Raw genomic sequence first — 12,348 nt, 5'->3', positions numbered from 1 at the left:
GGCTGTCAGTGTCGGGATCACTCAGGCCATCTGGCTCCAGCTTGCTCTAGGTTGGAGTCTGGGTCTTATCAGCATCCCACCATTCCAGGCACAGATCATTGACCCCGTACCATCCCAGGCTCCGAATTCCCTTCCCTTTCCATTGAGACAGAGAATTAACGAAGTACATTCATATTTTCTCCCATGGAGAACTCTGGGTTTGCATCTGGCTTGGAATCTAGGCAGGACAGCTGGGAGAGATAGAGAGGAAGTTGGTTTCAAGGCTATTGAAGCTTTCATGTTCCTCTCTTTCTGTGTCCTCAGTGACCCAGGGTTGCTCCTGGATCTTTCTGGAAGCAAAAAAAAAAAAAAAAAAAAAAAAAAAAAAAAAAAAAGAAACACGTGTGATGTCAGCATCAGTCTCTGTCCCAGAATGGCTACAGCACAAGTGTTTACTCTCTCTCCTCATCTGGAGAAAATTGCCTCCTGCCCAGCTATGTGGTCCCTCCTGATAGGCAACAAGATCTGAAGTGGCTGACGGTTAACCATTTCTACTCGGCCACACCGTCGTTCTGTCACCTGTTCAGAAGAAGCAACTGGGCTTGCATACTCCCTGGTTGCTGAAGCCCCAGGTCCTGGCAGAATTGAGTAGGATGACTACTGTTCTGTAGAAGCACAGAGTTCTAGAGGCAGAGCCATGTTACCTTTTCAATTAGCACAGCCAACCAGGTGCTCTCTCTGGCAATGGTAGATATATAATTCACAGCTATCTTAGCGTCCTTCCATATCATGCTTAACACGTGACAGCTCCAATTTTAAAAGGGTCGAAGGACTTTATTTAGTGCCCGAGAGAACAAGTTACTTTACCTCTCTGTGTCTCTGTTTCCTCACTCATCTTTCTGCTGAGGCCAAATAAAAGTTCTAAGTTCTGTTCTTCTAAGTTCTCTCTCTCTCTCTCTCTCTCTCTCTCTCTCTCTCTCTCTCTCTCTCTCTCTCTCTCTCTCTCTCTCATGTGTGTGCAGGTGTACTCACCTGTACATATGGAAGCCAGAGTCTGCTATTAGAATGATAGTCTCAACAGTTTTGCTATTTTTTGTTTAGGGTCTGTCATTGAACTTAGACCTGACTGCCTTAGCTAAGCTGGCTGCTGTCTCTACTCTATCTAATACTGGATTACAGATGCATGGCATCTTTCCTGCTTTTATGTGTGTGCTGGGGATATGAACTCAGGCCCCATGCCATCTCCTTGCCCATTCCTCTCATTGTTTTACTGATTAAAAGAGACAATAAAACGTACAGAAGGATGCCTGACAGTCAGTATGTGAACAATATACAGTGCTTAGGAGACCCAGACAGTGGCCCTTAGGACCTTTCTTATCTTTCTCTCTACCCATCTTTCCTGCATTTCCCCCTTGCATCCTAAGACTTTGGCCATGGTTGTTTTTATTTTTCATTCTTTGCATTTTCTGGCTTCCTTGTCTGTGTTTCCTCTCTGTTTCTTCTTTCTCCTATCCTCAGAAAGCTCTTCCTGTTCAAACCCTCTGACTGGAGATGATACAAGCTGTTCTACTTACCTTGTTTTATATTTTGATATGGGCGTTAATGCCATGAACTCATTTCTGCTCAAACTTCAGTTTCTGCCTCACAGTTGTTGGGATTATAGGCATGCACTACCTTGCCTGGCACCTAGAATACATTCCTTTTAAAAATGAAATTATTTTCCCATGTGAATCAATCTGATGCTTTCCCACAAGCATTCAGAATTAGACATTGTCTTGAAAAATCTTGACGTATGGGAACACTGGTCCACATTTCTGCATAGCAACCAGAGACCAGAACTGAGGAGACCTTCTGTCTTATTTGAGACAAAGTCTCATTGTGTTGCCTAGGTTGTCCCCAAACTTTTAGATGCAAGTGATTCTCCAACCTCAGTCTTTAAAGTAGCTGGTACAGTGCCTGCCCAGTGTCCTTTGGCAGACAAACTCTACTTAGCTACAGTCTCTGACTCCCTGTTATCACAAGCTGGCTGCTTTGCCTGAATACATGCTTAACTTATCCATGCAGGTATCTGAATTTGTCTACTTGGAGATTCCTGGGGAACCTTACTGACAAACCCTCCTTCCAGGAAGTGCCTTTCAGCTCTGTAAACCTTGCCATGTATGACTAAGGCTTACCTAATTTGTGCCCATTTCATTCTGCCCCAACTTTTCCCCTCCCTCTCTGCCACTCCTTCTCTCTCCCTTCCTTTCCTCCTTTCTATCTTCCAACCCCAACCCCCAGTGGGGAGGCGTGGAATCCAGGGCTTCACAATCTACTATTAAGCAAAGCTTGTCATCTTCCTGCCCAAATTCAGGTAGTTTCCCTCACTTTTTGGGAGGTGAAATAGAAAGGATGCACTTAGAAAAATAAAATCTTATCTTGTGCATCCTTCCTCTTCCTGCAGAGGCTGGGGAAGGGAAGGAGGCCAGATGGGAGGGTGACTACATCTGCTCAGGGCTGCTTCTTTTTCTGCCTCTTCTAACTCAACTTCCTGACCCTATGTGGTCTTATGAAACCTCTTGGCCCATGGATATTGGTAAGAACCCGAGGAACTGAGTTCATGTTCTTACCACATAGTAATTCATACATTTATTCTTTTCCTTGTCTTACTCCTTTCCTAATTTGTCCATTTCCTTATTCACTCAACAATCAGAGATCCCCGAAGACATACTAGAACTGTATTCTATACGTGCTTAGAAGAAAAGTAAACAACCAGACATCACAAAATTTACCCTGTAATCTTTGTCTTAAATCACTTACCTTAAGCCTCAGTTTCCCCATAGATTTAATGATGTGGCTAGGAGCCATTTTTTTTCTGGGTTTCCTTCATCCTGTGACTCTGCCAACCAACTTTCTAACCCCTCTACCTGCAAACTACAAACTCTGGTCTGCCAGCAGCTTATGAATTGTAAAGAAATTTCATTATGCTTTTGTCTGCAAAATCCCACAGTTCTCAGAAACAGGGTTAAAGCCAATGTGTAGAGAAGAATGAACGAAATGCAGAAATGCAGGGAATCCCAGTGCCTCATCGGGGTGGGGGTGGGGTGGGAGTGCAGGGTCAGCAGGGACCATCCAGATGCTGGGACACCCCTGTGAAATATCACACCCTCTCTGCCCTGTTTTTGTGCTGGATTCAGGTCAAACTGGATTTCAATCTGCATAATTTGTCCCATTTAGAAGGGTTGGGAGAGGGTGAGAACAGGAGGGTGAAGACTGAGGAGGGGGGATAGATACTCCCCCCATCCCAAAGGCAGGCATGAAGTAGTGGCCAGAGGAAACCAGAGTGAAGAGGCTGGAATGAAGGCTGGTAGCAGCTAGAGAGAGGAGGTGGGACCAGGAGGGGCAGCAGGCTTGAAAAGCACAGGATAATTGTCAGCCCAGCACTGTAGGGGGCAATTTAGTCTACTTACCCAGTGGCAAGAAGAAAAAAAAAGTGGGCTGTGACTTAAAGATCTTAAGACTCACTAGAGAGGGAGGGGTTAGCCTGGGAGTGGGAGGAGGGAGTGCAGAGTTTAGGAGGAGACAGACTCTGGAGGGTGCAAGGAAGTGTCTTAGTTGAGCTGGGCTGGGACGGGAAGGTAGACTGAAGCTGCCTGAACCGCTCATCCCGCTCATCCCGCTCATCCCGTTGGGTCTGAGCTCCCAGAGGGGCGGTTCCGCATGCCTGGAAGGACTCTAAGCACCCTCAGACCTTTTACTCTGAGGCTCAAGCCAATCCTTCAGGGTGCTTGCTGAGTTGGTGACCTAACTCTGGAACTGGTGTCCCTGGGACTCACTGCCCAGCTTCACTTCATTCAGCACCATGGAAGATGATGGTTACAACTACTATGGGGCTGACAACCAGTCTGAATGTGACTACGCAGACTGGACGCCCTCTGGAGCGCTCATTCCTGCCATCTACATGCTGGTTTTCCTTCTAGGCACCACAGGCAATGGCCTGGTGCTCTGGACCGTGTTTCGAACCAGCCGCGAAAAGAGACGCTCAGCTGACATCTTCATTGCCAGCCTGGCAGTGGCTGACTTGACTTTTGTGGTGACTTTGCCACTGTGGGCTACTTATACCTACCGGGAGTTTGACTGGCCTTTTGGAACCTTCTCTTGCAAGCTCAGCAGCTACCTCATCTTTGTCAACATGTACGCCAGTGTCTTTTGCCTCACCGGCCTCAGCTTTGACCGATACCTGGCCATTGTCAGGCCGGTGGCCAATGCTCGACTAAGGCTGCGAGTCAGCGGGGCCGTGGCCACAGCAGTCTTATGGGTGCTGGCTGCCCTTCTAGCTGTGCCTGTCATGGTGTTCCGTTCCACAGAAGCCCCAGAAAATGGCACCAAGATCCAGTGCTACATGGACTACTCTATGGTGGCCACTTCAAACTCAGAGTGGGCCTGGGAGGTGGGCCTTGGGGTGTCCTCCACTGCCGTGGGCTTTGTGGTGCCCTTCACCATCATGCTGACATGTTACTTCTTCATTGCCCAAACCATCGCTGGCCATTTCCGAAAGGAGCGCATTGAGGGCCTGCGGAAGAGGCGCCGGCTGCTCAGCATTATCGTGGTGCTGGTGGTGACCTTTGCCCTGTGCTGGATGCCTTACCACCTGGTGAAGACTCTCTACATGCTGGGCAATTTGCTGCACTGGCCCTGTGACTTTGACAGCTTCCTCATGAATGTCTTTCCCTACTGCACCTGCATCAGTTATGTCAACAGCTGCCTCAACCCCTTCCTCTATGCCTTCTTTGACCCCCGATTTCGCCAAGCCTGCACCTCCATGCTCTGCTGTGATCAGAGCGGGTGTAAAGGCACCCCTCACAGCAGTAGTGCCGAGAAGTCAGCCAGTTATTCTTCCGGTCACAGCCAGGGCCCTGGCCCCAACATGGGAAAGGGAGGAGAGCAGATGCATGAGAAATCGATTCCCTATAGTCAAGAAACCCTTGTGGACTAGGGCTGGGACCAGAGGGAAGCCTGGTGCAGCGGGTCTGACCCAAACTTTATCCTCACGCTCTGAGAATCAGGTAGCATGGCTGTACTTTCTCCCGGATTCCTCACTCCGTTCTCTTGCTCACCGAGTTCTGCCTTGCCCCTCTCAGATGTTTGTGGTTTAGTGGAAAGGGATGGAGCCTGCAAACAGCCCAGCTGTTCAACATTTCTGAGGTTGACCTTGCACAAGTCTCTTAACTTCCTTAAACTTCAGTTTCTTTGTTTATAATAAATGGGGTAAGGTTATATGGACCCTAAAATGTTGAAGTGTGAGTCCTGATCTAATTTGCTTCTTTCTGCCGTTTTTTCCCCCCTCAGCTCTCTAGCACCCCTTTGTGTTTTCTCTGCTGGGGAAATTATTTCTGTCAACTACTCACTTGCTAGATCTAACTCTTTCTCTTCTAGTGGGTTCCTTCCCCTCAAACCTTCCTGTCTGTACCCCAGCGCCTTCTTCCCTGCTGGCCTCTTAAGGGTTAAGTACCCTGAAACTTGAAGAGTAACTTATCCTTTGAGTTCTTGTCCTGTTTTCTGCGAGCCAGCAGGTGGCTGTATGTAGGCAAAGAATTAGTGCTCTAGTCCCCAGAGCCAGGAGCTCTGTATCTTTCACAAAAGTTGGATCATTGTTGGTCCAAGCACCAGGGCTAGATGAATTTTTGAATAGCAATTTCTCTTTGGCAGAATCTCTGTGATGCTTAGTGAATAGTGCATCCTACCAATAACCCAGCATCCTCCCCATCATTTTAAAAAAAAAAACTGTCTGTGAGAATGTCAAGGCAACAGGACTGAAGAAGCTGTGGATTGTCCCGTCCCTCTGAAGGGGGGAGTTGGGAAGGGACAACAGAGAAAGGATTAGAGGGGAGTCTGTATTTAGTTTGTATGCTGCTTGCCTCCCCTCCCCCAATCCTCATCCCTCCACCTCCTACAGAACTGTGAACTGTAGAGCTGATCTTTCTCCTGTCTCCTCCCCCACCCCACCATCTCTATAGGTTTTGGTGCTACTTGGCACCAAGAGTCACTCACTTGGTTAGGTAAGGCTATTTGCTTTTTGTCTATATGGGTGTATATAAATGTATATCAACGTGCACATGCACGTGTGTGTACACACACACACATACACAAGTATCGAATAAACTTTATCGATGAAGGACTAGGGTGAAACCCCACTCACTTTCCCCTGTGCCTCTGTAGGTCTCAGAGTCCACTTGGGGAAGAATGGACCTATGGAGGTAGAATAGATCCATTGTGGATCCACCCCCACTGGATTTGGGGAACTCCGACGGCTGGTCCGTATCTAGGAAAGAAGTCTATGTTTGTGCTAGGCTTTCTGTAGGGAGCTGTTTTCTCAGTGGCATCTAGTCTTAAGGCTGGAGAAGTCTGGAGCTGGGCCCCAGTTCCTCTCCCAGTTCCACAGTAGCAAGAAGAGACTTACAGACTATATATAGCAGGGCCCTTCTCCTCTGTCTCTCCCTGCCTCTGACTTTTTTCTCACTCCTCTCACTCTCTTTAGGGGTCTGTGGTCCTCTTCTTAAGGAGGCCACTTTTTTGCCACAGGATGATGAATACAGGGTGAGCTTTTGTGATCCTCTCCATCAGGACTGAGCCTCTTGGCTCTCCTGGCTCCTCTTTCTCCTTTAGGGGGGAGTAAGGTTGGGAAAGAGTGACTGAAGCCTCTGTGGGGATCTCCAGGACAAACTTAATAGTGGGGCCTTTGTGAGCTGGACATGGGTGTGCATATTCCGGGTTTTGTTCTTGGAGGGTTCTGGAAATCAAGGACAAGACATATTCCATGGAAACAGGAAGAGCTCGGCTTGATGCAGTTGGACCATCTCTGGCAGAGATCCTGCTCCTAGAGTAGGAAAGGGGGTTGTGGTGGTGGGGGATGGAGAAAGCAGCTCCTCTTAGCTGAGCTCTGCATATCTCAGGCCAGAAACTTTCACACAGCTACTTTCTCTGCCAGGCCATTCTCAAAGCAGCCAGTTCGAGCTGCAGGAGGCTTCTGGGAGACAGCAAACTCAACCACAGCATGGGACAGATAGCAGCAGAGGCAGCTTTTCCTCACCCCCACCCCTTCTTCAGGATGCGCTTTTTTTTAAAAATGATCTTGTTACTCACTGTGGTTCATCAAATAAAATTGTTTTGTGTAGCTGTTGTGTCCAAAGCCTCCTCATTTGAAAGTACCTTGAGAGAAGTGTAAGAACCCGCAGTTGCAGCTATTTCGGTAGAGGTGAGAGGGTATACTGGAGGGGGGAATCAGTGCAAGCCAAAGAGGGGGAATCTCCTGGAAAGCTGAAAAGGGCTGGAAGGAGATGGAAAAACAGGTACCAGGCAAGTGTAAAGTTGGGGCTGGGAATGGATGGACATAGCTAAGCCTCCTGCTCTGGAAACCACAGAATAATGGGCACACATTATGGAGATTCCAGCACATGTATATCTGGGGGAAAATATCATCAGTCACCTACTTCTCTCTATCCATTAACTCATCGATCCCTCCCCACCTCCCTTTATCACTGTCTCCTACTGAATCAACCATTCACCTCTGCTAATTCATCGATCCCTCCCCACCTCCCTTTATCACTGTCTCCTACTGAATCAACCATTCACCTCTGCTAATTCGATATCACGTTCTCATTGATTGCTTCATTCACCACCACAGTTTAAGTCAGACTCTGTTGACGCTCTGTTCTCCAATGAGAGCCACTCTGATAATCTTGAAAATGCTTGTTGGTGATGTCACTCCAGACCTATGGAGTCAGAGTTTCTTAGATCCACTCTAGGTGTTTACAGGTGCTAAAAACAGCCCAGGTGGTTTCTAGGGGAAGGTCAGGCTTATGGATACCTCATCCAGATACAGTCTTCCTGAACTGAAGCAGGCACACAGACAAGACAATTGGGATCAAGAAAACTGGGCTCTGGATGACAATCTATTTGGATGCTCTTCAAAGAAGGCCTCCCTGGAGCCAATAATTTTTCAGATGACACAAAAACAGTCACTGGAGAGGGGAGGTTTGGCCGGGGGGGGGGGACTGATTGTATCAGGAACTCATATTTATCCAGTTTTAAAAGTGTGCTAGAAATTTTCCAGGCATTATCTTGCAACCTTCCTCTGAGAGGAGCACTTGTGCCTCACTTTGCTGATAAGAAATCTGAGACACAGAGATTAGCAGTATCTCCTGACCACAGACTACTATGAGAAAGAGCCAGGCCTAGTGTCATGAATCTAACTCCAAAGCCCACACTCTTGACCATGGAATGTTGCTGCTTTCCCCAAAGTGCAGATGAGGCGGCACCAGATGGTTGAGAAGGAAAATGTAATCTCATCTGCAAGATGCCAGGCACACATGGAGACCAGGCAGGACAGGAAGTGCCAGGGAAGGATGGGGATGCTTGGGAGAGACAGATGGGGAGAGATAGAGAGACAGAGGCAGGATATGCAAAAGAGATGGTAACAGACAGAACAAAGAGAGAATACATGAGAGAGAGAGAGAGAGAGAGAGAGAGAGAGAGAGAGAGAGAGAGAGAGAGAGAGAGAGAGAATATAAGGGAGGAGAAGGACAGAGAGGCCACAGGGAGAAGAAGGCATAAGGAAGTAGGTGCAGGGGTACAATGAGAATAAGGATCCCCTTTTCTTATTAAAAGGGAAAAGCCATCAGGAATTTGTAACTATAACCAGGAACTGGGCTTTTTTTCCCCATATTGATGCTATTAAAAAATTTCCTGAGAAATTCGAGTTAAGTTGCCCAGAATATTATAAAATTATAGAGTATTTAATGGTTTAGTTGTTCACCCTTACTTCGTTTACATACCAAGTGCTGGATAGGATCAGGGGGCAGACTGCTGGGGCTCATAGGTTGCTGCTGGAGACAGTGCCAGGAAAGATGACAGCCAGAGCCTCAGCTTTGGGAGAGGGAAGGCATGCCGTGTTCCAGGAGTCTACCTTGGGGCTGCAGAATGGGAGATCTCAGAATATGCTGGGAACCTGGTTTTTGGAGTGTGGATGGTGAGTTGTTAATGATGGAATATTTGGGCAGAAGAAATTCTCAGGGATGGTGTAGAGCACAGACCCTCTAAAGAGCTGGAAAGAGGCCTGTGTCTTAGCTTCATGCATGACCAACTCAAGTCTGAGAGGTGGGTTGAGGCCTGTGTCTTAGCTTCATGCATGACCAACTCCAAGTCTGAGAGGTGGGTTGGCCAGTCACAGAGAAAAACTTGTCTGATTTTCAAAGCATGGATGCCAGGAAGATTGGGAGCTAAGATACTAGTCATTATATAAATTGAGGATGGAGAAAAGACATGTAAAAGTTTTTATTTTAGTGACTTGAGACTTTGTCTGTCCTTATAGCTATGAGCTGTCTTCCTCCAGTGTATCAGGGTACACTAACTAAGTACTGAGGAATTCTGGACCCTCTTACTCTGGAAAAAGATTCTAAGAAGAGGCAGATAGATGGCTTTGTTAAACAAAAACAAAAACAAAAACAAAAACAAAAACACCTCACCTTCAGAAGCCAGGGTGAAATCCCCCATAAAGATATAGATTAGGTGGCTGCTCTATCCAAGTGTTAGTGAGTTGACAGCTTGCAGGGCTTGATCCAGAAGGTATAGTTTTTCAAAGAGGAGTTTGAAATGTTGAGTAGAATCTGATGATTTCCATGTAAAGTTAGAGTGTTAAAATGTTAGAGCTTAGCTAGATGTGGTAGCATATGCCTTTTATGCCTGCACTTGGGAGGCAGAAGCAGGTGGATGTTGGTGAAGATCATTCTTGTCTACGTAGTGAGTTTTAGGCCAACCCAGGGCTAAATAGTGAGACCTTGTCTTAAAAAAATGACAATACACACACACACATATGTGTATGTATATACATGTGTATATATCTATATCTATATCTATATCTATATCTATATCTATATCTATATCTATATATATTATACTATGGCAACACAGAATAGACTGAAAACATGTATATATGTATAAATAAATGCACACATGTATAGTATGTATAAATAGATAACATATTTTCAGTTCATTCTGTATTGCTATAGTAAAACACTCTAAACTGATTAATTTGTAAAGGAAATAGACTTGAATAGACAGATCATGGTTGTGGAGGCCCAAAAGCACGATGCTGGCATTTGCTTGTCTTTTTGGTATTTTTGTGAATTGCTTCATCAGTTCATGGTGAAGAAGTGGAAGGGGGATATGGCATATTAAGAAAGGTCAACCCACTTTCCCAGTAACCAGTCTAATCCTACATGATAGAAGTTGCTCCCAGAAAACCTAGTCCAGTCTCAAGGGATCTTACCTAGTCACTTGAAAAAGACACTAAACCATTTATGATGGTAACATCTCTATGAACTTCGCAAAGATCTTATCTCCTATTGCTGCCGTACTGAGTAACTAAGCCTCAAGGTAAGTTTAGCCAGGAATCAAGTAAAACCCTACCATGCCACATTCATTCAAGACATCTTTACTCACTATGTACTCTTTACCCAGGACTATCTTAGGAGATTGGGATAACTGGTCAACCAGGCATCACCCTGATTTGTGAAACCATTTGAAAGGCTGTCTACCTTAATTTTCTTTATTAACAGAGAGGTGACCTAAGGCCCATCTAGAAGGAAAGGAGAATAATTTACACATGGTCACACAGTGGGAAAGTGGCAAGGCTGAGACTAGAACTCAGGTTTTCTGCTTTTAGGCAAGAACATGTTCAGGCTTGTGAAGGAGATCTTTTTGTGGCAATAAATAAAGCAAATGAAGTCAATCCAAAGATGAACTCCTGCCTGGGAAGGGCAAGATGATAGCTGATTATCTGAAGTTTTGTTAAGTCTTTTGTTTGAGAAGGAGCTTCAGATTCACAGGATCACTGCTGATTCAGTACACAGCGCTCTTTTACATTACACACCCAATTTCCTTTATAATTAATGTCTTACATTAGCATGATACACTTGTCATAGTTAATGAACCATGTTGGTACATTACTGTTAATTAATGCTCATTTTTCACTTAGGTTTCTTTACTTAAAAAAAGAAAAAAGAAGGGGGGAAAAAGAGCAAAAACCCAACTCAACCTTAATGTGCTTTTTTTCCAGTTCCAGAATCTGTTGTCACAATTCAGTCATCACATTGCTTAGGCTTCTTGCATCTCTCTGGAAGCTTCTCGGATACTGTATTTGAGGCTTTTAAGAAATACTGGTCAGACATTCTGTTCCATGTCTCTTTGTAAAGCAAATGTCTTTTTATAATCTCCATTTGCTAGGCATATGCTAGGTGATGAGTGAAAAACACTAAATAATACTCAGGCCATTCATGCTCTTCTCATTGTTTAGCAAAGAATAATACAGGGCATTCAATGACACTGCAGGCAAAACACAGGATGTTGTCGAGGCAAACATGCCTTCTCTCTCTCTCATGGAGGACTCACAAGTTAGAGCTAACATGCTGGCTGAAATGTGGGTCCACACTCACCTACACTAGGGTTTAAGTGTCTGGCGTTCTTTCTCCTCCAGGTCACCACCTTAGTTGCCTGAATAAATGCAAGCAGGAGTGGCAGGAGTGTAGGAGATGAAAGAATACTAGTATTTGATGGGCACCTCACCCTATGTGTCACTCAAGTGTGTGACACACCTCTTAATTGTGTGTCTACCTGAAGCTGCTTTTAGATGTAACATGGATGGATTTCTTTTTTTTTTTTTTTTTTTGCTTGTATAATCTTCTTTTATTAAGGTTTAAGTATTCATAGGTATACAAAACAGAATGATTGAATATCAAAGAAAAATAGTTGACACATCCCATTCAAGCACCTTGGTACTTCTCAGCCTACAAGCCCTGGGTATTAGGAAGGTGTCTCTAGGAGAGGCCTGCTTTTATAAAGCTCCTAAGCTCCCTGCTCTGGAGCAGGACCCTGTTTAGAGATTTTTGTTTTCCCACTGTCTGGGATGTAGTAGGCACCCATAGGCAATCTGCTTAAACAAGTGAACTGATGGAATGAGAGGTAAGAAGAATTGCTTTTTTTATTTACAGCAAACAAGTCGATTTCTTTTCAAAGAAGCCAGGGAAATGAGGTAAATCAGGAGCCAGGAGAGAAGCAGGGGAATTGGAAAGTATGGACCTAATTAAACCAAATGGTTTTGTGTCTCACAGCTGCTCCTGAGGAACAGATGGTTAGAACAAAGTTGGGTCATGGGACTGGGGCACTTCTGGTAATTTACTCTTAATCAATTATTTAAGGTTTCCACTCATATAAACATGCATATGTACATCCATAAATACATGCATACATATACATTGTGCATTGAGCATATTCCCCCTTGTCCCTCCATCCTTCCTTTTATTGCCCCCTACTAGTCTTTTCTGATCCCTAGAA

At 45.3% G+C, this 12,348-nt stretch overlaps 1 protein-coding gene across 1 annotated transcript; it reads left to right on the top strand.

The window, feature by feature from the left end:
- The first annotated feature begins 3,589 nt into the window (after positions 1 to 3,589).
- Positions 3,590 to 7,132, top strand: Aplnr (apelin receptor). The gene has a single exon (XM_021156736.2). It carries the CDS (start codon positions 3,821 to 3,823, stop codon positions 4,952 to 4,954), a length of 1,134 nt encoding a protein of 377 aa, XP_021012395.1. The 5' UTR covers positions 3,590 to 3,820; the 3' UTR covers positions 4,955 to 7,132.
- The last annotated feature ends 5,216 nt before the right edge of the window (positions 7,133 to 12,348 follow it).

This window comes from Mus caroli, unplaced genomic scaffold (genome assembly GCF_978045245.1).
Source record: "Mus caroli unplaced genomic scaffold, Mus_caroli_1 scaffold_2, whole genome shotgun sequence".
Lineage (NCBI taxonomy): Eukaryota > Metazoa > Chordata > Mammalia > Rodentia > Muridae > Mus > Mus caroli.
The sequence above is the reverse complement of the archived record's forward strand: the minus strand, read 5'-3'. Positions and strand labels throughout refer to the sequence as shown.

Excerpts from the sequence above, each read along its gene's own strand:
- Aplnr (XM_021156736.2), top strand. The coding sequence starts at position 3,821 with ATGGAAGATGATGGTTACAACTACTATGGGGCTGACAACCAGTCTGAA.